The sequence below is a fragment of the Homalodisca vitripennis genome, chromosome 3 (genome assembly GCF_021130785.1).
Source record: "Homalodisca vitripennis isolate AUS2020 chromosome 3, UT_GWSS_2.1, whole genome shotgun sequence".
Classification (NCBI taxonomy): domain Eukaryota; kingdom Metazoa; phylum Arthropoda; class Insecta; order Hemiptera; family Cicadellidae; genus Homalodisca; species Homalodisca vitripennis.
In genome coordinates this window covers 31,161,749-31,188,272 of record NC_060209.1, presented here as the reverse complement: position 1 = coordinate 31,188,272, position 26,524 = coordinate 31,161,749, and the positions used below count along the sequence as shown (strand labels likewise).

Below are 26,524 nucleotides of genomic sequence, written 5' to 3'. Positions count from 1 at the left end.
AGTTGAGCATGATTTGTATAAGCTAAAAGGTGAATGGCATTTAGTTACAGTTCCACTTCAGTAACCAAAAGTTTTCTCGCTCTGTTACAACATAAACCTCTCACAAAACGAGGTCACTTGGAAGCAACACATAAACGTAAACAAACATCATGGGCAGACAAACAATTAAAATGGCTAAAAGCATGTTAGCCAATATGTAAGACAAATTTCAGCTGTTTGTTTTAGCTCTCAAATACCTGCCAGAGAACACTCAAGCATGATTTGTTACATTCCTAAAGAACTAAGTGAACATCTGCGTTACTAATAGCAATTTCGTTCATCGACATTTAGTTTTAAACTGCTAGAATATGCTCAGCTCGTATGTCTACCACAGTGTGTTTAAACAAAAACTTTTCAATGTAATTATTTAAATTAAGGATAGAAAAAAGTAATATCAAATGGATTTTGGAACACTTAAAATTTATAATGTATTTATTAAGTTAGCATTATCCCAAAATCTGTTAAATGAATTTCATTATGTTTTCCAGGGTTACTTTCTTATGTAGACTTTGGTTTCTACTTACAGAGAAACATATTAACTATTATGATATAATTACAGATAGTAGTACAGACACAAATATATTCCCAAAATAATTTTGTACTTAACTTGGAAAATATTTTGATACCCTATTTATTTTCAGTAATGCTTATCATCACCAAAGAATTTTCATTATCATTTGTAGTTCTGAAATATTTAATTATTTAAGACACACATAACTAATTAAGCTTGTATTTGGAATGAACATATTGAAAAATGAATGGCAAAAGGATTTTTTATGATAGTATAGATTTGAAAAATAAATAAAGTTAAACTTGAAAAAAACTATTTATAAAATAGTTTAATAAACATAGATTATTTTTATAACAAAACTGACATGAGTATAAGGGTATTTTGTAGATTTATATCAAAACATGTATGATGATGTTATAAAATGTAACACCCCTACAAAAATTTGGTTACGACTCCATTCTATTACACAGAATGAGGGTTGGGAATAGCTTGTAAAAATGTAAAATTGAACCCGAGAGGGTCCCCCTTGGTTCGGTAGTAGCCTAAATTGAATCTCTTCCGAGAAACCCGTCCGGAGATTGTCCCCTTTAATTTTGTTTGTTTAAGGAGTTTTAAGTGTATTACAAACTCATCTCAACCCTCCCCACCCCACTCCTGTCCACTTCCCCCCTCCCGTAATCGTACAAGTTGAGATTACAATGTCCGCAGACAAAATAGGTTGAATTGAAAAGAAGTCTGGTGGAACAAAGTCTTGTCTGGACTCGTTCCAAGTGCTCAAGTTGTGCCAAAAGTTGCCTCTGATTAAGCTCCCGACCCACACTAATCTTATTCTGGCCCCGATCACCCAATCAGTTCCACTAATCCGCAGGAAGCATCGCCACCTGGACCTGACCACTCATCTTTCTCTACCACCATTGGCAACTCCAACAGTTAAAGTTACATCTGTTTCCTTCCAAATAAAAAATGTTATCTTATAAGTTATTGTTATGTGGACATCCAACTTTATTTATAAGAATTAGGAGTTTGGCTGGTAAAAGATAAGTTTGCTTATTAGTTTATTTTAATTAATAAATTGCAACATTTTAGAAGGTATTAATTGTATAATAACTGGAGTTAACGTACCAAAACTCAAAGTTTTCAATCTAGACAGAAGTACAACAATAGCCAAATTTATTACCTAAGGTACATGACTGAATTAAAATTTCTAAAATTTGTCTGCTTTTAATATCATGTACTGGATATTGTCAAAATTTAAAACGTGTTTTGGATGTTGTTACGATAAAGAAAACCTCAATTTTTATCTATTAATTTATTAATTTTTAATACCTATTACTGTTTGCATGGTTTGTAGCAGTATTGAGATTAATTAGATTTGTGTTGGATTTTTAGTACATTACATTTTTGCCATTATTCATGTTTTGCTCATAGTCTGCATTTTGGAGTTCTACAATTAAAATATTCAATATACATTTCTAAATGATAAAAAAATTGTGTTTCATCCTTAAATTTTAGCTATTTTATGTGATAATTTTTAATATATTTTTGGAAAGTAAAAACTTAATCATAATAAGTGTAATTTGAATTGTTCCTCGATTCCATTCAAAAATATTGGGACTATTACATTTTCTCTTCTGTCATACACACCATAAAATCTTAAATTTTCTTGAATGCTCACAAAGGAAAATTTGTATCTGAATTTTAATTTTTAAACACATTATGGTTGAAATATTTTGCTTTTCAGTGACTAGATCTAGGTATAAATATAAATCTTTTTTTTAAATAAAATATAGAAAACAAGAATAAATGTCTGATTCATAGTCCATTCATAGAATATCACTATTAAAAATACTGAGACATTTTGGACTTCATCCCAAATTAATTAAATTAATAGAACTAACATTAACTAATACAAAGTCTAAAATAAAGTTTAGAGGAGAACTTTCAGAACCATTTCAGATAAAGACTGGCTTAAGACAAGGTGATGGATTATCACCGCTTCTTTTTAACTGTGCATTAGAGTACGTCATGAGGGAATGGGAAAGAAATAACCAAAAAAACATAAAGATTGGATATCAAAGGGACAACATTAATCTGAACTGTCTGGGGTTTGCTGATGACTTAGCTCTTTTGGCCAATGACATTCAGGAAACAAAACAGCAAATTAAATCTTTACAAGATATAGCTCAGAAAATTGGTTTAAAGATATCGTTTGAAAAAACAGAAGTTTTATTAACGCAGCCTCCACTTGCAAATAAAATAAGGTTGGACAACCACAATATAAAAATTGTGCAGAAATTTAAATACTTAGGAGAAGTAATCACTTATAACCTGAATGAAAACCATCTTGGCAAAGTAAAATAGACAAACTAACTAAGATTAAACATGCTACTAAGAATACGTATAATAAAAGATGTCTTTCAATAAATACAAAATTAAGACACTACAAAACAGTTTGCTCTGCCACAAATTACATACGCAAGTGGGAAACAATATTTAAAACAACAAATACTATTGCAATAGATAAGGTTCTTAAGATGGAGAGAAGAATAGTCAGAACTTGCTTAAACAAAAACCTTAATCTTGCTTAATCTTGCTAAAAAAAACCTAACTTGCTTAATCAAGTAGACGGAGTTCAGGAGACTAGCTTCCAAAAACAGTCTACAAAAATATAGAATCATTTACAAGTATAATTAGCTCAGAAATATCATTCCTGGGGCATTTGTAAAGAACACCTGAAAATAGAATTAGCAGGAAAATAGTAGAAAAACTGTTTTATAGTAAAAGTGACATTAAATTGGATCACAGAATTAAAAGAAGATATGGACAGTTACAAATTACAGTAGAGGATTTAAAACACAAGACAAACACATTGAAGATATTGAATGACAAACACTCTACACTACAGCTGAAAAGAAACAAACAACGAATAGGAAGAGTGGTTCCGGAGGAGGAAAGGAAATTACGCTCGGAAAGGATGAAGAAATATTGGGTGGATAAAAGAAGAAAGACTAGAAAATATAAAGTGACTAAAGTGGTCCAAAGTAGGCCATAAAATTATAAATAAATAAATAAATGTCTGAACAACAAGACTGAACAATAGTATGTTAAGAACCAGCAATAAATTCGACTCAAAATTATATGGAAGTACAATTTAATTTTATACTGAGTATTATAAAATAGTAAAATTACTGATCGGGAAAATGTCGACAATGAGGTGCACACTCTGTAAGTACATCTGATGAGGCACAGAGTTCTAATCAAGTAGCTGCGCCAAAAGTTGCCCTCCTCTGATTACGCTCCCCTCTCAACTAATCCCATTTTGGCCCCAGATTGCTCAAGCTCCTCAACCAATTTACAAAAAATACTGTCCACCTGGATGCCTTCCCTTGTCCTGCTAAATGAGACTCACCTAAGATGTGATGTGCTCGCTCCTCAGAGCGAGTTGCACATAGCAGGACTTTTAACATCGGCATCGTTATGTATGTATTTATAACAATGATAAAAAACCAAAATATTTTATATTTTCAAATATTCAATGATGAGATTTAAACGAAAAGGTTTACATATGATGGTAGATTTTAATAAAATGTTTCCACATTAATAAATCCGATTGTTTCACTGTATTTATGTAATACTTTTATCACGTAGTTCTAGCAATTTTTATCTACATATTATAAAGAAGTTAAAGCAACTATTTTGTTGATTTTTTAAATTCCCACTGGAAAAACTAGTGATAATTCAACAACCTGTAGTTTCAAAGTGTAAAAATATGAGCTTAAATTGCTGTATCCAGATTAATTTGGTAGTATTATGTTCTTCAAACCTAGGAAACTTAATTTTACACTCTTAAAAAAAATCTTGTTGCATAGAAATTGTTTCATTTAAAGGCAATGATGATGTTATATGACTTAATATCCTTAATTGCAACTACAAAAATAACATTTTCTTGAAATACTACAGTAATGTTTGATTTTAGATTTAAAAATCTATTTATAAGAAATCTATTTCTTATTAATAGTATTAAAGTATTATTTAAAAAAAAGGTTTAATCTAACTAAGAAAACTGAGAGGGAAAACTGTAATTGTTAACAGCAAAAACTCTCAGAAAGCGTTCTGCAAACGTTTCAGACGGAATTACATTGGGACACTGGGTGGGGAAGTGGCGGACCGGAGGACTTAATTAAGACTTAAAATTGGATTAAGTACATTTGACTGGCAAAGAAGTTGTTTAGCTAAACAAAAATGGAGTTAACTTTGTTGTGAATGTGATTTGCATCTTCACAGTTTGCTAATTGGAGCTTTACTGGGGACGGAAAATTATTTCAGAACGAACTGTCTTCATTTGCAAGTATTAGAAGAGTTACAAACTAATACAATTTCTGATTGAAATTAATTCCAATAAACTACCAAGCAATTTTCGGGAGGGAATAATGAGTGAATTGATTATGTCTAATTATGAAATCAATTTATAACTCAAGATGTATGAAGAAATTGTGCTGAAAAGAATAGTTGGGAAAATTTACTGACAAAGATTTAACAATTTTAAAAATATAAAATGCTTTGCTGGAAAATTGTATAAGAACTCAAATTTCAGGCACCAATTTAAATTCAAAAACGTTTATTTTACTACTGCCTTTTATATGTTAGTATACTTTTATATTAATGTCATTACTTTTTATACAATTCTATTTGCAAATTTATGATCAACGAAACTGAGTCCAAGACCAAAGACCAAGACAAGGAGACAAAGCCCAATTACCTTCCACTTACTGTTCTGCCTGGCGATGACAAAGCACAACTTATATATAATTCAAGTTTCTTAAAGTGTAGCTTTGCTTTGCTACACGTTTTTGACATTTACTTATGATTGTTTTATGAGTACGTTTTTTGTTGTTTGTAATTCTTGAAATAACAACTTGTGCTTATAGAAACACCCAGGTATCTTGTGATCCCATCTTGTGTGTTATTATTTTCGTAAAAACACATTTTATAAAACAGGTATAACTTATTGCATGGCATATACTTAATCGTTGGGGAATATTTTTTTGAAATGGCAAATCTTACATACTTTTTCACATTGTAATTGTCATAAATAATTTTATATTCCACATAAAAATATTGATTGCTTAGTTGTTTGTCACTAGACAAATAAGAAACTTCCCTTAACATCAGTTAACCTAAGATTCAACAAAACTGGCCAGGAACACCACATTAATTCTTCACAATCACCATTTCGTTTAGTACAAAATGTTTCAATACTGTTTTCAATCTGAAATGGTGGTCACTTTCTCAGTACTGGCATATGTTTGGTTACTATTGTTAAATACGCACCAATAATTACTCACTAATAAATAGTAAAAGGATATATCCTTTTACTATTTATATAGTATATATTATAGTATTTAATAGTCAATACTATATTTTAATTCATACTGTTTTCACAAAACATCAAAAAGTAATAATATAACAGTATAGTTGATTTTAGTAACTTTTACAGGCTGGTAAGGGGTTTATTAAAAATAAAACAAATTTGTATATTGGCATGTCATATCATAGAGGTTGAAGTAGATATTTTAAAATACACATACACACAAGAACCAGAATGATGTACTGATAAAAATATATATTATTTATTTATCAGTACAATTATTACTATTGCCTCAGACAACATTTTTGAAAAATTGTATTTGTGAAACATAGTTTTTATTGACATAACATTACTAATTCCGGAATTCATAACAATATTATGTTTAATGTAGATTACTATGACAGAATATCACATTTAATGTATTTATTCCAATGCAACAACAAATAACACAAATAATGCGTAGTAACTTATTAGTAATTCCAAAGTAATTAATTTGGTAAGTAAACTAAATTTTACGATAAAAAGCAGTCAGTAGTCACTTGGACAAACATTCATCAGAACTATTCCATTACAAGAGGAAAGTGGAATAAACTTACAATAAGTTTAACTGTAGTCAAATAATTTGAAATAAAAAATATGTGAATTGTACAAAATATACTATTTTTCAAACATTCTTTCTTGGTGGATCTTAACCCATTGGCTTATACATATTTTTACTATAAGCTCAACTGGAGTTATCCTATTAAAAATGCTAAAAACGTAAGAGTTTTGTTATATGTTTATAAAATTTATTTTTTCAAATAAAATATTTCAAATAAATTTATTTTTCAAGTTATTTGGTTATATTTTATATCTTTTTGGATTAACATGAAATGGGCTTTAATAATAAATAGATAGTGATATATTTGGTCATAATTTAAAAATAATAATGCTGTGCAAACTAAAAAAGTTTTGGAAATTTTTAAATTAAAAATTTTTTTCTTTTACTCAAATAATATAAAATTAAAATACCCCATTGTTGCTTTTATTTTATTTGAGATGTATTTCTCTACCTAGCAATACTAGAATATGTGTATGTATGTATATATATATATATATATATATATATATATATATATATATATATATATATGCATAGTTTGTCAGAATAAATGTTTTTTTCTAAATACTGAAAATTCCAAGAATATTGATTTTTTCTCTTGTAATACACTAATATTCTTATAGTAACTTATTATTCATTTAAATTTCAATTAATTGTAGTATTGCAGTTTTTCTTATGTGTTACAACAATATTAGTCTAATTTATACTAACATTTGGTTGAAAAAGGAGTTTAAAAAAAATTATTTAGATGACGCTGTACTGGTCACGGAACGGTTCCGTGATAAAAAATTTTGAGCCCAGACTAACTGTCACGGAACTGTTCCGTGATACAAGGCCAATGGGTTAACTCATGTTTCAAAGGTTTGAAACTAAACAGTAGAAATTTGTTAAATATAATGCACGTTAATGTACAATTTTCAGTTTTTAAAACACAACACAGTCATATAACAACCAGATCCGTTGGTATTCAGCTGCATTTTAGCTAATTTGCTACCATTTGGAGGTTGCAGAGCGTTTGACAATGTGTATCCTGATTTTGGTTTTTTCAAAGTACAGTTTTCAGAGAAGTTGGATACACTTGTCAACTCAAGAATGTCATTTGACCCTGTGCCACGATTCCATACAATCAGAACAATACATAATATTTGACAGTCCACATTATACTACATATTTTTTAGTTCACTAATTAACCTTTCTAAGAATCAATCTTCATATAACATATATTACCTACAGTACTTATACTCATTATTTATATCTTATTTGACGAGTCTAGACACTCAACACCACACAACACCACAGACATGTTTATACTAAAGGAAAGAGCATTATTACTGACCGCTGCCGAAGCTGCTGAGGCTGCTGGCCTGGCTATTGGTAGCACTGCTAGGTAGAGAGCTTTGTAGACCCTCCCCAGGGCCAGGAGGAGGCTGTGGCTCAGGGGCAGGCTCCGTACCGGCACGGGGATTAGCCATTGGGTACCTCCAGAACTCTGCACACAAGATAAGATACTGTACTGTTACGATATAATTTAGTAGGCTATACAAAATTAAAATATGAGATTATTGTCCTTTTGATTTTTTTAAGAGATTTCTTCGAGGGCTTGCCTTGTGAAAAAGATTTGAGAACTCGCCTATTGAAACATATTTCATTCACGTAACGTTTTAAATGGTTATTTTTACTTAAAACAGTTATGACATATTGCAAAAAATTAATTATTTCAAGGCACAAAGCACTTAAATTTGGACATAAAACTTGCATTAATAATATTACATAGTCAAATTTCAATAACACAATTTTTGTGATTGTAATTCCCAATGAAACTAAAGAGTCAGCTGAACCTAAGAGTAGCAACCTGACGCCATAAAAAACGTGTTAAACCTCACACTTTTACACCCTTATTCTTGGTGTTAAGAGTTGGGACAAGCGCTGTTTAGATTTTTTAATATTTTTATTGGTAATTCAGAAAAAGTTTTCCAACTTTATTTGTTGAATAATCAAAAAAAATATACACTTTAACGAGAAAAGCCAAAAAAAATGTTTGATAGCATATTATATCTTTGAAATAAGACATCTTCCATAATTTTGCAACCAAAAATAAAGGCTTAAAAGTAATTGAGGTTAATATTGGACATGAAATGCTTTGATTGAAAATTTTAGTGCAATTCCAATTCATTAAAATATCAATTAAATTTAAAAAATCTTAATTTTGGATGGTTACGGCTACTACAACAATAGTAAGTACACTACAATACCAATATTTTACTGTTAATTTGTGGCCAACAACATTTTAATTTCTTGTATTAATAGGGAAATATATTTTAACACTTTGGCTCCCTATAGGAAAGGTGTTTAACACAAAAGATTTGATTATGTATCAGCCTATGACAAGATAATGCATCCAATGCTGTTAACACGGAACGTTGTGACTCTATCGGGCGGCAAACAAAAGAAACAGGAATTATAAATATACTATTGAAAACTACATAAGTAAAACTGAGTAAACTCTGACAATAATAAAAAATACTCAACATTTTAAATGTAATACATATAAATGAGGTAATTTCTATAAGATATAAGAAGTCAGCATGTGTAAGCTCTGGAAGTCAATGTGTTATTGTAAATACATAAGGAATCCATTGCTAAAAATAATGTAATAATCATTTTTGCTTTAGGATGTTGACTGTGGCAGACACCTTAGAGCGCAGAACCAGATTAAGAGTACTTGGTCTCACTCATTACAGAGTTGCAGTGAATGTGTTGATAAGCATAATCTATAAAGTATAATTACAATTAATAAATTACAGCCATATATTTTTATTGCAGAAATCGGTTCATCGATTTTATTACACTTCATAAAAATGCAATCACTTAGTAGACACAAGTGGAGCAGAGAGGGTACTGATGCTTACACACTGACACTGGTCTTCCCCTTTATAGTCAGTCTTCAGTGGCCATCATTAAACGAGTCCAGCAGAGTGCATTTCATGACTCATTTCCGCATTTCACGACTCATTTCATCTGCTCCACTCCCACTTATTGGGCTTGATAGCCAATCTTCTTCCACTTTGGTTGTTCGTAGCCGATGAGCCCCGCTTAGGGTCGGAGGGATTGCATTGTCACTGGACCCTAAGTGGTCATTATATCAATTTCCCCCTGTTTAAGAGTGACAAGGAGTTTGCTGTGCAACTTCAGTAAGACCATCATGATGAAATATATTACTTAATTTCTAGGAGAGTGTTGTTGTTGTTAAATGAACAAGTTCGGTTGAATTTATTTTAATGGAATAACAGTATTGTATGAAGTCTATTAAGTAATTACTCTGCCAAAACAGTAACTGTGATAAATGTACTCACACTCTCAAGCGCCTTTGAAATATCTAAAGTTGTTTCGTGAACCTGAGGCATATTCAGCGTGGATTTGCAGAAGAAAACGCAACAATAAAAATGTGTCAATGGGTCAATCTTTATATGACCAATTAGAATAGTTCATTGGAAATAATAATAATTGTTCTACTGCTAAAACATTGCAAATCCACGAGGAGTAGAACCATTTATCAATGATCCATGTTTTCACACTGGTATTTCTGATTATGTACTAGATAAAGGTAGATTATGTACATATAGATTATGTACTACTAGTTAAAGGTTGATTGTGTACTAGCTAAGTGTATATATGTACTGGCTAAGGGTAGTGTACTAGCTAAAGGTAGATTATGTACTAGCTAAAGGTAGATTATGTACTAGCTAAAGTTAGATTATGTACTAGCTAAAGTTAGATTATGTACTAGCTAAAGTTAGATTATGTACTAGCAAAAAGTAGATTATGTACTAGCTAAAGGTAGATTATGTACTAGCTAAAGTTAGATTATGTACTAGCAAAAAGTAGATTATGTACTAGCTAAAAGTATACCTTGACCAAGAAGAGCGAGGGATGAGAGCTGCTGCCTGTTCCTAGCCTCTCGGATAGCCCTGGGCAACGTCAGCTGGACTGGCAACTCGTCACTGGAACACACAGGAACACACTGAGCACAGCTGACTTATCTCATGTTTACAATCTGCCACTATCTGACCTAGATACACCTATGGACACATCCCACTCTCCCTCTCTGAATGTTATGGAGGTATCAATAAATAGAGAGTGACAACAGCAATTCCGTTGACCGTCCTTGATATGCATGATGCATTTTATTTTACAGTTATCAAAATTAAGCATGTATCCTTGTGGATAGCTTAGTACGATGAGGACACAACAAACTCATGTAATTAATTAATTGCATGTAATTATGACAAACGTAAACAATATTGCCACTCCTATGGAATTGCATTGCATTCCGTTATTAAATTAAATTGGTGGTAGTCTTTGACTTCGAGACACTCTGTTGGGTTAGATCTTATGAAAGTATATCCCAGACATCCGTTGGATTACAGTTATAGTGTAAAGTATATGTAGAATGTTGGATAGTATCCAGGTTGAGTGTCAGAGAGGGCTTTTTGGCCATAACTTCGCTTGGTGAAATAAGACATTTTTTACCTTTACCGTTTTATATAGTGCGTGTAGGTATAGCACTCATACCTTGAGTCCGAGAATGTATATGTATAGTACTAACACAGATTCGTAAAATTTGTAAAATATTCCTGAATTTTGGAGGAAAATTTTATTGAATGACAGATAAGGTAAAAGTGAGCTTTCAATAACATTGTATTAATAAAAAGAAAACATAAACTTCAGAATTACAGTGTTTACAGTTTGTAGATTTTAAATTTACACAAATTTTTAATGCTTGAGACCTGAGATATGTAACAAACAATAAAAAGCATTAATAATTATTACTTTATTTTTAATTGTATTATTTGATAAACTATCAAAATCAAATTTACCACTTTTCTGTGAGCTGAGCCCAAGTACAAATGCTGAAAATCCTTCAAAAAAGTTAAAGTACATTCCTCAATTCATTGCCAATGTAAATCATCCAGAACTATTCAAGAAAACACAATCTAATTTGAACTAATACGTTTTTTATATCATTTCATACAAAATTAATTATCTCTCCTAATATTGAAAGACCAGTGAATTGTAAAATCAACACACACAGAGGTGTATATACAGAAGCGTTAACTAATGTGCAATTGCAATGGATACTTGCAGCTGGCGTTTACCAACACAATATATGCACAAACAACACCAACATTCCCGTACGTGTACAATACGCAATACACGCACAGTGTGCTCACAGATGATGTCCCCATTTGTACCAGGTGTCGCATATTGACAACAATTGTGTACCATGTGTGCTTAATGAGGCCGTGTGGAGCTTTTGTACTGTAAAATGGTTTTAATTAATGCTATTCATTTAAAGTAATAAACTGTTATATGTTTGAACGTGGAAAAACACTTTGCTAATTCATTAATTTCTGCTCAATTGGTTGGAGGTGGAAATTGTATTTAACAAAATTGTTTGCTAATTAAAAGAGAAACATAGTTAAATAAATTGTCACCACTGTTCAAAACATATTAGTTGAAGCAAAATTAAAATCTACCTTTTTTGTAAGCATAACTTTGCAGTCTTGTTTATGCAGGCTAGTAACTTTAAACAATCCTCAACGCAACAAAACATAATAAAATTGTACATTACCAAAAAATAGTTCTGTGATGGCTTAATCACAAAATTAAGTTTCGTTATCAATTCCATACACAATCATAATAGAATTTTATATTAAATAACTTATTAAGTTATATATTATTGTGAAGTTCACACAATATAAAGCCATTACTACAAATAACATAAAGATAACTATACAAAATCAAAAGTAAACTGCACATGCTTTGACTTGAACTGACTTTCAGTACTCAAATACAGAATGTGGTGCTGATTTTAGTGACTCAAACATTGAAAATATTCATTAAGATAATATGTACCAAATCCAAACAACCTGAAAATGTTTGTGGAAAACCATAATGATTTAGTTACACAAATGATGTAATTGGCCTAATTTGACTAAACATTCTTAATTGCAATTGAATTCTATATAGTTTTCTTTACTTTCTATAAATTTAAACGGATTAAGTACAGTACTTCAAGTTCCAACTTTATCAATATCAATTTACGATTTCGTATGGAGATCAGTTATATTTAAAAGTGAATTTTCAGCTACGCAGTATGAGTGTGTATTCCACAGTCACAGATAAATTTTGTAGGTGAAGAAAGTGGAGAAGGATAGATACAGTCCTATCTTCATGACACATTTTATTTAGCATTTTACCACGAAACAGAGGTTACCCTACAATCATAGCGTATCAAAGTCAGGCTCTTTTAAGAAATACAAAATTTACAACTAATTGAAACCATTTTCATTATTTTGGAGGATGGAACCTACAGAATAAAAATATTTGTTTGGAAATTACTGTTCAATAAAAAGGTTTAAATTCTCTTCTTTTGATATATATTGAGTTGTGCCTTTATAAATTTCTCCTTGCCTGTTACCTCTTAGCATACAAATTAAGAATATTCCACACCATATTTTCAGAAACCAGGTGCTTTACGATTATGGAACCCATTATTATTCGCTAAAGTCTATTTCACCAGCATCAATTGTCAATGCCAAGTTATGTAGGAAACTAAAGAGTATTACACCTATTGGAACAAAGGGTGGATCTAGTCCTCATTTTTGGTGGGACCACCTGAGTTTTAGTTTACCATTATCATTGATATGATATAACAGGTAATTTTACAATTAAATACAACAAAAAATTAAAATATTTGGAAAAAATTACCTACTCAATGTTTAGTTCATAAAGTGGGGTAATTTTATTGTTTACGGTTACATTACAAGAGAAATAGAGTTTTATTCTCGTAGAAATGTCCTTTTTCAAAGTCTCCCCTTTTTACTGGATCCGCCACTGATTGGAATTAGTTAAACTTGATATTGGGTCTCTACTTTCTGGATTTGCATTTTGTCCCCGATCTACAAAATTAGCTCAATTGCAGATCTGAGTAACAGTCTAGTCAGTCTGTTAGGACATCAATGGGTTTGGTTTGTAAAATATTTAAAACACTGTGCTACTACACAGTTACTACATGGGTAATCTCTGGCTCAGTGAAGGCAGTTTACTAGTGAGTAGTACATGTAGTTAGTTTAAAAACTATGTCCAGTGAGTAGTATATGTAAGTACAAAACTACTATATCAGTGAGTAGTACATGTAGTCAAAACTATAACCAGTGTTAGTACGTAGTCGTAAAGTCCAGTGAGTAGTACATGTAGTTAGTAAAAAACTATGTCCAGTGAGTAGTACATGTAGTAGTACAAAACTATGTCCAGGTGAGTAGTACATGTGGTTAGTACAAAACTATGTCCAGTGAGTAGTACATGTAGTTAGTACAAAACTATGTCCAGTAGCACATGTAGTTAGTACAAAACTATGTCCAGTGAGTAGTACATGTAGTTAGTACAAAAACTATGTCCAGAGAGTAGCACATGTGGTTAGTACAAAACTATGTCCAGTGAGTAGTACATGTAGTTAGTACAAAACTATGTCCAGTGAGTAGTACATGTGGTTAGTACAAAACTATGTCCAGTGAGTAGTACATGTAGGTTAGTACAAAACTATGTCCAGAGAGTAGCACATGTAGTTAGTACAAAACTATGTCCAGTGAGTAGTACATGTAGTTAGTACAAAACTATGTCCATCCTCTCAACAAATAATCACTGAGACTGCTTCGATCAGTACACCTACAATGAAAACAAAAATCTAATCAAGTCTGACTTACTCTTGTGGGAGAGTTATCAATAAATCAACCTTCCTTTTTACACAATCAAGAAGTGTCAAACGATGAGAGGTACTGACCAGCACTGCGCGTAGTGCGCTATCAGCGCCGGGATGCTCTCAAACTTGTTGTCGCTGCTCTCGAGACTGAGCTGGCCGTCGTCTGCCGCCTGTATGAGGTAGTGCTCGATGTACGGGCCCTTACCGGCCGGCAGCCGCACGGAGATGGCCATGGTGCAGGTCTGGCTCGACTGGCGCACCACAAAGTTCTGCAACAATCGCCACTTAATCAGACACCAATAACAGAGAAGTACAGTCCGGCTTGTTACTGAATACAACACTTAAAATCAAGTCACACTGAACTTGTCAGTACGCACCTTATAAAATAGCTTAAGTTGGAAAATCTAAATATGGTAATCTGCTAATTAATCCAAACGCAAATTATTTTTGTATATAAAGCGTTCATCACTCAAAGAACAACAATATTTAACTGCAATACATGAAAAAGCTAAAGAAACAAGTATAAAATTGATCACTCCAAGAACAACAATATTTAATTGCACTACATGAAAAAGTTAAAAAAAAGTATAAACGTTTATGACTCGGAGAACAACAATATTTAACTGCACTATGAAAAAAAACAAGTTGAATTTTGAGTTTAGCTTGAGTTTACCCTCCTTTTATTGCAGCCTCTGGTATCTGACGCTGTCTCAGACTAGACTTCTGGAATCTGGAGTCATGTTCGTCTGAAGAGATCCAAAGAAAGTCGACGACGAAAAAGCTCAAAACAAAACATTTACATCGTTTCGACATCACAGACACTTATAAATAGATGAATTGTTAGTCTCATTGTCGAATCAAGTACACAATTGAGCGGACTCCAAAGGTAAACTAAAATACCAGACACTGCAATAAAAGGAAGGTGAACTAGAGCTAAACTCAAAATTCAATTGAATCAACCTTTCTTACCATAGCTACGTTATGTGTAAAGAAAACAAGTAGGCTCTAAACCAAGTATGTAAAAGTGAACCAAAATGTCATTACAGTTAATTATTACATTTGTTTGCATATCACACTTGCATAGCACTGATAACTTAGGGAATTATGGACTCCACCATATTCTTCTGTATCTGTAGTAGTGCCTAAAACATAATGCAAGAAGAGTGTTTTTATTTTTTTTGGCAGCATTCTTATAAACCACAACAATTATTATATTCTGATCTAGATTTTCAAATTTTTCTAAGAGTTTGCATATTTAATCTCCTTTTCTGTAGAAAACTCTGAGTGAACTAAACATTATTTGCCACCCTTGTAAGACCTATACACAATCAACCTGTTACACTAAGATTAGTTTTGTTGTGTTTAGATATTCATCATTTTGATCATACTTATACTTTCACTTAGTTGTCATCTGTGGATTTATAAACAAGCGATGAGCGAAAGTTTTATTGTTCAATCATTAATTCTGCAATATTTCAAATTGTGATCTCCAATCATCAATAATAAGTTACCAATAATTTCAAAATTACATAGAGAACTGCAGAGATGTTTATGATTTACATTCATTCTATATAACAATTAATTAATAATGGCTGTAAATAATGGAGGCTGTTCAAAATGGTTCAAGTAATCTCTTAGAGTACCAAATACATAGCAAAATGCCTTTGAAATAAATATTAAGGAAAAACCCATCAAAGATTTACAGTAAACAACAAACGTATTAAAATCTTTAACTGTTGCCTACTATATATATATACCTGAGCTACTCTTTGTAAACCAGTGTAGTTTTCCTAACCTTGTGTGTTAGGAAGATAACTCCTGCCTTTCACTTCACCTCACACAACTCACTCCATAAGTACAAGATAATAAAGTTTGAATCCCAGAGGTCGACACCACCCATTATTACACTGCAGAGAATCAATAACTGTGAGATTAGAATTGGAAACCAATTACAGATACGGTAGCGCAAGTACAATTACACAAGCAATTGCACCAATCTGTAGTACATGGTTACACAAGAGCACGTGAAAGAGGAAAAACACTGTAAAATACTAACAGCAACAGGTAATAACGTTCTTGAGAAAAAGTATCAGTGTTATTGACTACTTTATTAATTATTTATTCTTTATCGAGAGATTATTACGAACTTAAGTAATGGCATGATAGAATGTAGTATCCCAGCAAGGAGTTGGTTCTATTTTAATACAAAGTTCATAGAAAAGTTATAAATAGCTCAACAAGATCAAGGCTACAGTTGGAGCAACATTGGTATTTTGCAAATCATGACACATTTTTTTGTCTCAAAATAGTAATAGGTTCTTGCAGGTGTATTACAGAACGATGGCAAATGTCTGAAAAAATTGTGTTTCCTTCACATTCCTTCCAATGCCAAAAACAAACTAAACAAAGTTCTTAATTAATTTTAAACAAGCAGCTACTTACCAGAGTTGTGAGTACAAAATGAAATTAGATGTAAACCCAACTGTTTCACATTCAGAAACTCAGTCCAAAAGTAACAGAATAGCTAGAACATTGCTCTTTTCATATATCACATCCGTTCTACTCCTAATTTTCACCCTTTGTTCCGACATTAAAGCCACATTTTTTAAAGTTCATCATGGTTAGAATTATTCAAGCAAGGATTGGACTGACTTTAAAATCAATTTCCCAATTAATCACCTGCCAATAATTGTATTAATTATCAAGGTACCAGACAACCTCTCTATCAAATTCTCAAGAATTTCTGCCATCTTTAACGATCAAACACAGTACAGCAATACAGTGTGAATATTTTTTAAATATTATCCACCTTTAAAATCTCCTTTCTAAACATCTCCCTTCATCACTACTTTGACCTTTGGGAGTCCCGCTCGAGCGGTCTAAAACGTTGAACTTTGAGTCTGAGTTAGAGATAGTGCAGGTTTGAATCTTGTCTGTGACCCTAGAACTTTTTACCAGTACCATCGTTACTGTATAAACTTTCCTCCTCCTTATTCTGTTTTATAAGATCCTCGCACATACCAGTGGCCCATGAGGACGAGCAGAATAAGCCACAAAAGGGATCGGCTTCTCCTTTTTATAAAAAGAAATTGAGATGACTCAGCTCAGAGTGTACTGACCCCATCCTCCTTGCCTTGCAGCAGATGGAAGGCTCCTGCTCGCTGGATGCCTGGCAGGAACCACACAGGATGGCTGCGGATGAGTCTCTCCAGCAACCCGATGTCACAGGGAGCATCTTCTCCGCTACCGCCACTAGACTCCCCACTGGATTCACCACAGGATTCCTGGAACAATCACATACTTGTAGGTACACACTTCATACTAATTTAGAAAACTAATTCTTTCTTTCTATGGTTAAACACATTTTTAGCAATAAAAAATCAGCAAACACCTCCACAAATTATCTAAAACAGAGGAAGATCGGACAACAGAAAGATGAGGTCCTTATCGTTGACTACTGATGTTCTTATCGATGTTACTACTTCAAATGTTACACAACAAATTCTAGAACTAGGTTCTGATTTTGGTTTAATTTAACTGATGCAAATAAAGTCTACAAGTGTAGGATTAAAAATTAAATAAAAAATTCCACATTTAGCTAAAGCGAATATTTAATATGTATATGTTTTCTTTTGTTTGCATAATAAGGCAGGCCATTGAGATTGTCCATTTAATTTCAAGACAATAAAAGACAAATAGTGTTACAAATTCAGATTTAAAGTGAAACAGCAGATGGTACAAAAAGTAAATAATATAGGCCTAACATATACTAATACAAGAAAATCATTATTGACTGATTATTTACATCTAATTTTATATTTTTCAGTAAAGAGCATGTTCAACAAAAGACATAACACATCTATTTTATTGTTAAAAGAAATAGCCACAGCTAATAATATAACCCCTTGGAATATATAACTTGCGAGAGGTTCAACTGAAAATATTCACTTGGATCAAATGTTTTTATAAGTTTCTTTACCAATTTATGTTTGATAAAAACTTTCATAATTATTGTTCAAAACACTTACAAAAAACACCTATTATTTCTCATAGAATAAATTTTTGGGAAAAATGTTCAATTCTGTTAATCTAGAGATAATTTGTATTTAAAATAGGATGAAATGTAATCAAAATTTACTTATATGTATCACAATCATTACTAATCCGTTCTATACTGCATCAGAACAATCTTTCAGCTCCTATACATAAACAACGCAGTGGCGTTCACAGATGTAACAAAGAAATAGCTACAGACTGGGTCAGGCTACCATTTTGTATGCAATTTAGCTTTACAACAAAAATAAAAAAACAAGAATACCAAAAGAATCACCACTTTCTCACAATAATAAAGTAAATGATATTTGGAAATCCAAAGCAGTTTTAACTAAAACATGCTACTCATGGAATTAATTCCTAAATAATTTTTAATTGTGTACGCTACTGACCAGAGGGCTCATAACTTTACTGTTTATGTTTTTTTAATTATATTGATTTTTGATATTCATGACTATCTTCTCATTAATCAATAATATGAGTGCAACATTAATACAAATATATGGATCCTATCCTATTTATGTAAAAAGACCAACTTAATGACTAGTAACGTAGTAGTATTTAAATACTTCATGCTACGTACTTTATTTAGGTGATATTAAGTGATATTGTATAAAAGGAACTGTGAAGGTTTGTGTGTCACATAATACAGTGTATCACATGGCTCCCCTTCTGTCACAATATGGCAGTGGCAGCTTGTGTCCAAATATTACAGCCCGATGTCAGGCGTTCCAAGCGTTCCGAGATCATCTTCCTTATTACACCCAGATTTATGCTTCCCCCACATTTTCTCACCGCTCTGTGTCAGTTTTACATAATCCTCCCGCACACTTTTTAAATTATTGTACTTTTCACTAAGCCCTCCTCCCCACCAGTCTAGAGGGTATATTCATAACGTATGACGTAAATGTGGAAACTTTAAATAATTTTCTGAGAAAAGTTTTAATATTACGTCTTGACGGTTGGAGCTTGGCTTTACATCTTAAGAACATAAAAATATGAGGATCAGTAAAGCATTCTGTTTTTAATTTACATTTGGAGTCTTTATATTTATTAAATGGTTCTCCTTCTATGCATATATACATATATTTCTTAATATTAAAGGAATTTAATTAAAGATTTAATCAGTTGTACTTGAAAAAATACTTATAACTCTCAAAAAATTTCATTCTATGTATTGGATACATACAAACGGTAAGGAATCTTGCAATCTAATATTATAGGTCTATCACACTTTGTATAAGAATATAATATGGGAAGTTTCGTTTAAGAAAAATTGTATTTATTAAAATTAATGTTATTTAGGCAATAGGCTTTACATGTTTGTTGGCGGCTACAACTTCAATAAATTGCTTATTATTATTTACGAAATGATTTGAATTAAACTAATAACTGGCACATTACAAACAGATTAGGGATAAAAGTTAGAATTACTGCCAAAAGTAAGAAATTATTTAATTTTGTTGTTAGTCTGACAAGATACCTCATTTTCAAAAGTTTTTAATTAACTGTTTGTTGTTTGGAAAAACAATTACACTATAATTGTGTGAATGTGAAAGAGAAATGTTCAACCACAGATAATGTCTAAGACTAATGTCCATTGAATTTACTCTTCAAAACAAAAACTTGTGTGTAACATTTCAACTATGTTAAACTTTGGAATCAGTTTCGCAGAATGTTACAAGACTTTCTGAATCCTGACAGTCTTGTGTTATTTTGCGTTCCATCTGATTAAAACTCTCGCAAGAAGTCAAACTTTCCACTCCGGCTTAGTCTAAAGTACAAACTTGAATTTCTGTCCCATTAAGTTCTCCTTCGTTCCTGACTGAAGGAACCTAGTTATCAGACACAGTCTGTGATTTTAAAGGTTTTTCACCAAAATAAAAGCAAAATCATGAAAACAATTACTGACAAAAACAAGAATAGCTTTATTCTGTAACATCAGTGGAACAATTGATTGAGTCTGTGTATTGAAGAAATGGATTTAACTTGGAACAGATAAGTTTGTTTTACAAAACACATAAACTCATATCCTTGGTGTATTCAATGAAATATTTGTATAATTACTTGGTGGTTCTTAAATTTATTTATATTATATGCTATTACTTCCTCATTAGCTAAGAGGCATCACTAACCCATGACCATCACAGCTAGGATACCTTGTATTTACCTTCACAAAACATCACGTGAGGCTAATCATCCTGTAAAATAGATTTTATGGGTCTACATGGATACTTTCCACTAATTTGTTAATGGTCCATGTTTATTGCTAGGCCATAGCTGTGAGATCCTGCAGTTTAGTCTAACATTGTGGGGATCCCTGTTGGAAATTCTAAAATATTTGGTATAATATGCTACGTTTATATAAAGGTAATTATCACTGGTGAAAGCCTCTTCTGTTCTCAAAGCTTTAATATTTAAATTTTCATATGGTGGTTGTTCACGAACATATCTGAAGAAAGAGTACCTACATCATTTTGTTCAATTAATTCTGTAAAACTAAATGATCAACTGGTCTATTGTATTGTGTTGTGGCCATTCAGTGTTTTCTTATTCAAAACAGACTCTGTTACAGGTGAAAAATAAAAATTATGCTACTGGATCTGCAATTTTATTTTTATCTGATAATGGTTAACCTTAGCACCTATGAAAGATATTGGTCCAGATTCTTTGATTCTTATTTCACTTCAATCATTTTTACTCATCTATAGTGTGGGACATGTCATCACAAGCCTGGGTTAAGATCTCTTTACATTATTAAGATATAATAAAACAAAACAGCTATACTTGCAGTGATATGTCTTCTTGTATTTAGCAAGTTACAATAATGGTCAAAATACTAATATGATTTATACATCTGCCTAAGTTGCATAACCTCATTACAACATAGCATAAAATGAGATGATAATATTTCTCATGTACTTGGTCAGGTTCATCACAATTACACCATTGTCTAATCAGCAAAGATTTGTTTTAATTTTTGTCTAAAAGTTTTTGATTCAGCAACTTTTTATATATTTTTAACAGAAATGGTTGTAAAAATTTAGTAACTATGTAACTGGTTTTCATTTAAAAATTTCTAAATGCTGTAAATATATGGCAACTTTATTTCTAAATTAATATTACACATATGATTCTATCCTAATACTTTGATAGTATTTCCACTAATTTTAACACAGGGTAAACATCGTAGTATAATTGTGATAGCATAATCACAGGCATTATTCAAAAGTTTTAATCATATGGTTTTACTGTCTCTCTCCACTTCAAATTGAGCTCTTTTTTTTTTACTACAGGTATTTTAAGGATTTTTATTACTATTCGATCCATAGATGGTAAACTCCAAATGCTATTATTGAATATGTATATATGTATGTATGTATGCAAAATCTTTAATGAATCTAAACTTATAGTCGAATCTAAACTTATAATCGAAGTAGGAGTCTACTGAACAGCTGGCCCAAATTGAAAAAACTCTCATCTAGAGACAAGCTGTACATGAAATGGCAAAGAGGGTGAAGGGGTCAATAACTTGGAGTGGAGCCAAGTTGCTTTCTCTTTGCCAGACAACCCTCTACCCCACCCTTCCTATCCTGACCATAACCATTCATGGGAGTTTACTGATGAATCTTAGTCTGAATAGATAATTGGAAGCTGGTTTGATAAGTTACCAAAGATAAGTTTATATTATTACTTTATTTATATAATTTACTGTTTAACATATTTTAGATTTAAGTTTACAAGTTTACAAATAATTACTCATAGTTCTCTGCAACCATTTGTTTTATTGACATAGGTTAGTAACGTCAACTGTTAAAATCCTCATACTCTTCATTAAAACCTTCATTGAAATTCATTTTAAACCTGTATAACCATTTTGAAATAATAAAAACCTACTGAATGATTTTATTTCTAAAACCGTCAGTTTACTGAATGAAATGACAATTTTAACTCTTTACGTGCTAGACATTTTTACAAGTTCAACCTGAAAATAATCAAATTTTCTTTATATAATATGGCAAGAGTGTCAATCTATAATACGAGGGGTATTAGAAAAATAAGGTTCCCATGATTTTTTCAAATAGACAGCTCTATATTTCTACTTAGTGTTATACATCAATTTAAAACTTAAAAGTTAAGCTATTTTTTCCACATAATCACCGTTTCTGTCCAAACACTTTTGTAGACGATGGTCCAACTTTTCTATCCCCATATTGTAGAATTCTGCCGCCAATCCTTTGAGGAATCGAGTAACATCTTCCTTGACTTCATCATCGGTACTGAAGGCCACACAAGTATTCCTTTAATTTTGGGAATAAGTGATAATCACTTGGGGCTAGGTCTGGAGTTCTATGCTATAGGGGGGATGGAGCACAATAGTCCAGCCGAAAATTTGTCAGCAGCTCTTGAGTTTGACGTGAGACATGAGGTCAAGCGTTGTCATGGAGAAGCCTCATACCACTGGACAATCTTCCTCACCGGCGGTTCTGGATCGCGCGTCTCAGTTTTCTTAATGTTTCCCCATAAACTTCGATTAACTAACGATGAATTTCAATAGGTAAAATCTGTTTTGCATTTAAAAAACGTATCACAGCACGAATTTCGCATCTGGCGGTAACAACGAAAGGGAGCTCCATCTTCGAAGGCGGCTAGGCCGGCACTGTTGGACTTAGCGAGGCGCGAGTGGTATGGATAGAGAGAGGGACAGCTAATGAGTAAGACAGTGTTTCCAGATTTTCTCCCAACATATCGCATTCTGTCTCGGCGGCATAGGGAACCTTATTTTTCTAATACCCCTCGTACTAATTTTGGAATTTTTTAGTAAATCTTCTATAAACAATTTGCATCTGGCCATAAAATTATATTCCTTTATTGTTGAATACATTATGTTTAATAGAAATAACTTTATTAAAATTCACATAAAAACTGTTTAATGAGCTGAGCTGTGTTAAGATGATTATATCAAAACACTATTAATCAGCAAAAAACTAGAAATGATGACCAATTAGCGACTGCGTTATATATCGGCTGCTGCCAAGACTTTGGAAATTACAGTTGGTACATGAAGATCAATTTAATAATATTAAAATTATGTAAAATATTAAATGCAAGTTTATTTATTTCAGGGGAAAACAAACATCTTGAATTTAATACAAAAATAACACAATCATATATTGTTGCAAAGCATTTTTCGACAAATACTTCAACACCTCATCGTAAAGATTACTAAAAATCATAAAGAAATGCTTTTCAGGAAAGTTTTAACAAGTAAAAGTTTACTGAATATGATTGAAATTTCTTCACAGCAGCAGGGCGATAAGAAGTTTAAAACTTTTTAACAACTTTTAGACATTGCTGTGTTTCGGAAGCAATTATCGCGTGAAGTCAAAGTATCGGGCAGACAAAGTGCCGCACCTTTAAGAACCACCCACCGTCACTAATGTCAATACAATACACCGATAAGTGCAAGGCACAGGGGCACCGAGCGGGACTTGAGAGCAAAGTTTCGCTCGAGCAAGAGCTTCAATTAACAGAACATAAGAGCATTACGAGGCGCTCCTTCAAGAGACTTATAACAATTACGGGAGGGGCAATTTTACTCTCAGCAGATATTCATTATTAACTAATGTAAATTTAACAAAGTTCCTAATGAAGAGTACTATGACTTTATAAATCATGCCCTCTAGTTAAAATCTCCTTTATGTACATCTATCTTTGTAAAATAAAGTAAAGCGTGTTCTTTAAAAAATTGGAGTCTTTCCTATTCGTAAATTAAAATAATAAATTTTAGGTGGATTTTATATACAAAATCAGTGCATTGCAACTGCTCTCATGTTAGTAATTATGAAAATATTGACATAACTTCAATGAACATGAACTCCAGATCCAAAACCACCCTCCTTTCATTTAAATTTGTATAAATGGCAATAGCCTAATTAAATTTCAATAAACATTAAATGACAAAGTGTATAAAATACGGCTCGTAGAAACAACAGCTTTCACAAAAAAGCCCAAACAGGTTGTAACTTGGTACAAAAATTGATCTTACAATAATGATTCAGCTAAGTTTCTTGGCTAACTTGGTATGCCATTTCCTTTCAGTATGGCTCCATTTAAACTTTTGAAAAATTCACCACTCTGGTATTTATGAACCTAGAGAAAAACTAAGTGCAAAATGTTAATTTCTGTTTCTAACCTACTGCAAATAAGGCTGTTTCAAGCTCTTTTTCATGAAAATAAAATTTAACTGTTGGAACACGTAAGATAAATATATTACATAAACAATAAACAAAAATGTGAACTTAAAATTAAAACGTTAGCACGTCCCACAGCACAGAATCAGATAGACACGAGTCGGTGCCATGGAGCTATGGTAAAGGTGTTAAATCAAGGAATGATATTAATATTTGTAAATATTACACATTGCTGATAACTCTGCAAATATCTTGTAAGCCGCCTTAGCCTATCAGTTCCAAAGTAGGTGACTAGGTTCCACTGACCTGTGTGAGACTGGCGCGACTGGTAGCAATGTCGATGATGCGGAACTGTGCTGACAGGTTGTCTGCAATCCTCTGGTTGTCATTGTCCGTCTGCTCCGTGGTCTCTGTGTGCTGCTTGATGACTGTGGTGGACAGTGACTGATGGTGACTGTGACTCAGCTCTGTCCCCAGCCCCTGCATGTACGGCTCCAGAAACGCATCTCCTCTGCAACCATAACAACAAACATTATACTCTGTTTAGAGCCTGGTCTCTGTGTGCTGCTTGATGACTGTGGTGGACAGTGACTGATGGTGACTGTGACTCAGCTCTGTCCCCAGCCCCTGCATGTACGGCTCCAGAAACGCATCTCCTCTGCTGTACTAATAACAACAAACTATACTCTGTTTAGAGCCTGGTCTCTGTGTGCTGCTTGATGACTGTGGTGGACAGTGACTCTGTCTCCGACCCTTGTTGGAGTGAACTAACTGAAATGGCAAAGATCTTGGTTGGCCATGGATACTCTGAAAGTACCACAGGTTTGAATATTTGCAACTGTTAAGTGTCAGAAAATAATTGAAATAAAATGTTAAGAGTTCTAGTGTTCAGAAAGTTCTTCAGATCCATTCTCAAACTGGGTTTTTCGGACAATTTTACCAGGGCCTGAGCTGGGCCTTAACCACGTCTTTTTGAAGGGACCATGTCGACGTAAGGCGCAGTAGTGGGACATATGACAATGCCCGGTCAAATATCTTTTCTGGGGTCCCAACAAAGATGAATATAGCCCTGTTTCTTTTCAAGTATACATATCCCCAAAACTTAAAGTTAGCACACATCATTAAAGTTGACAAGAAACTGTCAAAGTGTTGAACACACAACAAAAATGTTATGTTTAATAACCTTCACCTAAAATCCAACATGAAAAACAGAAAAATCATGGAACAATGCGATTGCATAAGAACAAAATGCACCTCAGAGTCCTCTTCCATTCTATTTATTGTGGATATAGTGCTCTGTGTTCTTATTGTTATCTGACCCCCATTTAATTTTCCCAACTATGGGATACTAAGCAATAACATTAAGTCATAACTCTTACAATTATTAGATATTACTAGAATGGAACTAAAAGCACATTTTACTATCCCTTCCAATTCTCGTAAAAAATTTAAGAAAAACTGTACATCATGGAAAGTTTCTTAAGCATAAGTCCTTTCCATGTCTGACTCGCAACCTAGGGATGGAACCCAACAAGAAAGTGATTCTTTCCCTCCACCAGTACGCAAAAGGAGAGAAAGATGTAAGTGTACTCAGAGAAATCGTATGAACATTGCATAGTGTATAACTGTGTTAACATAGATATAGATTGCTATATATGTAGCAATCATGGTTGCACTAAGTGTTAAAACTAAGAAAATTACTAACAATGTCAACTAATTTCAGATACAAGTTTAAAAAACGACCTAAACGATTATTATTTTTTAAATCGTAATTTAATTAAAATATTATTATTATAAGTTGATTCCATTTCATATCAATCATAAAATTCAAGTATTTCTGCATTATTGTAGACTATAAAATATATACTTAGTATATATCTACAATGGATATATCCTATAACAAAATATTAATTACAGCATCCCCATTATTTGTTCAGTATTTATTGAAGTAGTCTAAGATTTAAAACAACAAATGCTCATCTTCTTAAAGAAATTA

General features: G+C 32.4%; 1 protein-coding gene across 2 annotated transcripts in view; it reads right to left on the bottom strand.

Moving 5' to 3' along the window:
* The window catches only part of LOC124356757 (protein sprint), a 77,589-nt gene extending 52,529 nt beyond the window's left edge, over positions 1–25,060 (bottom strand). For both annotated transcript variants that reach the window (XM_046807942.1, XM_046807943.1), the window contains exons 1-5: positions 24,835–25,060; positions 17,401–17,565; positions 14,363–14,550; positions 10,429–10,520; positions 7,856–8,008 (exon numbers count right to left, since the gene is read on the bottom strand). In XM_046807942.1, the coding sequence (XP_046663898.1) occupies positions 7,856–8,008; positions 10,429–10,520; positions 14,363–14,550; positions 17,401–17,565; positions 24,835–25,014 (778 nt within the window). In that variant the 5' untranslated portion in view covers positions 25,015–25,060. The remainder of the gene's footprint in view (positions 1–7,855; positions 8,009–10,428; positions 10,521–14,362; positions 14,551–17,400; positions 17,566–24,834) is intronic.
* Positions 25,061–26,524: the final 1,464 nt, after the last annotated feature.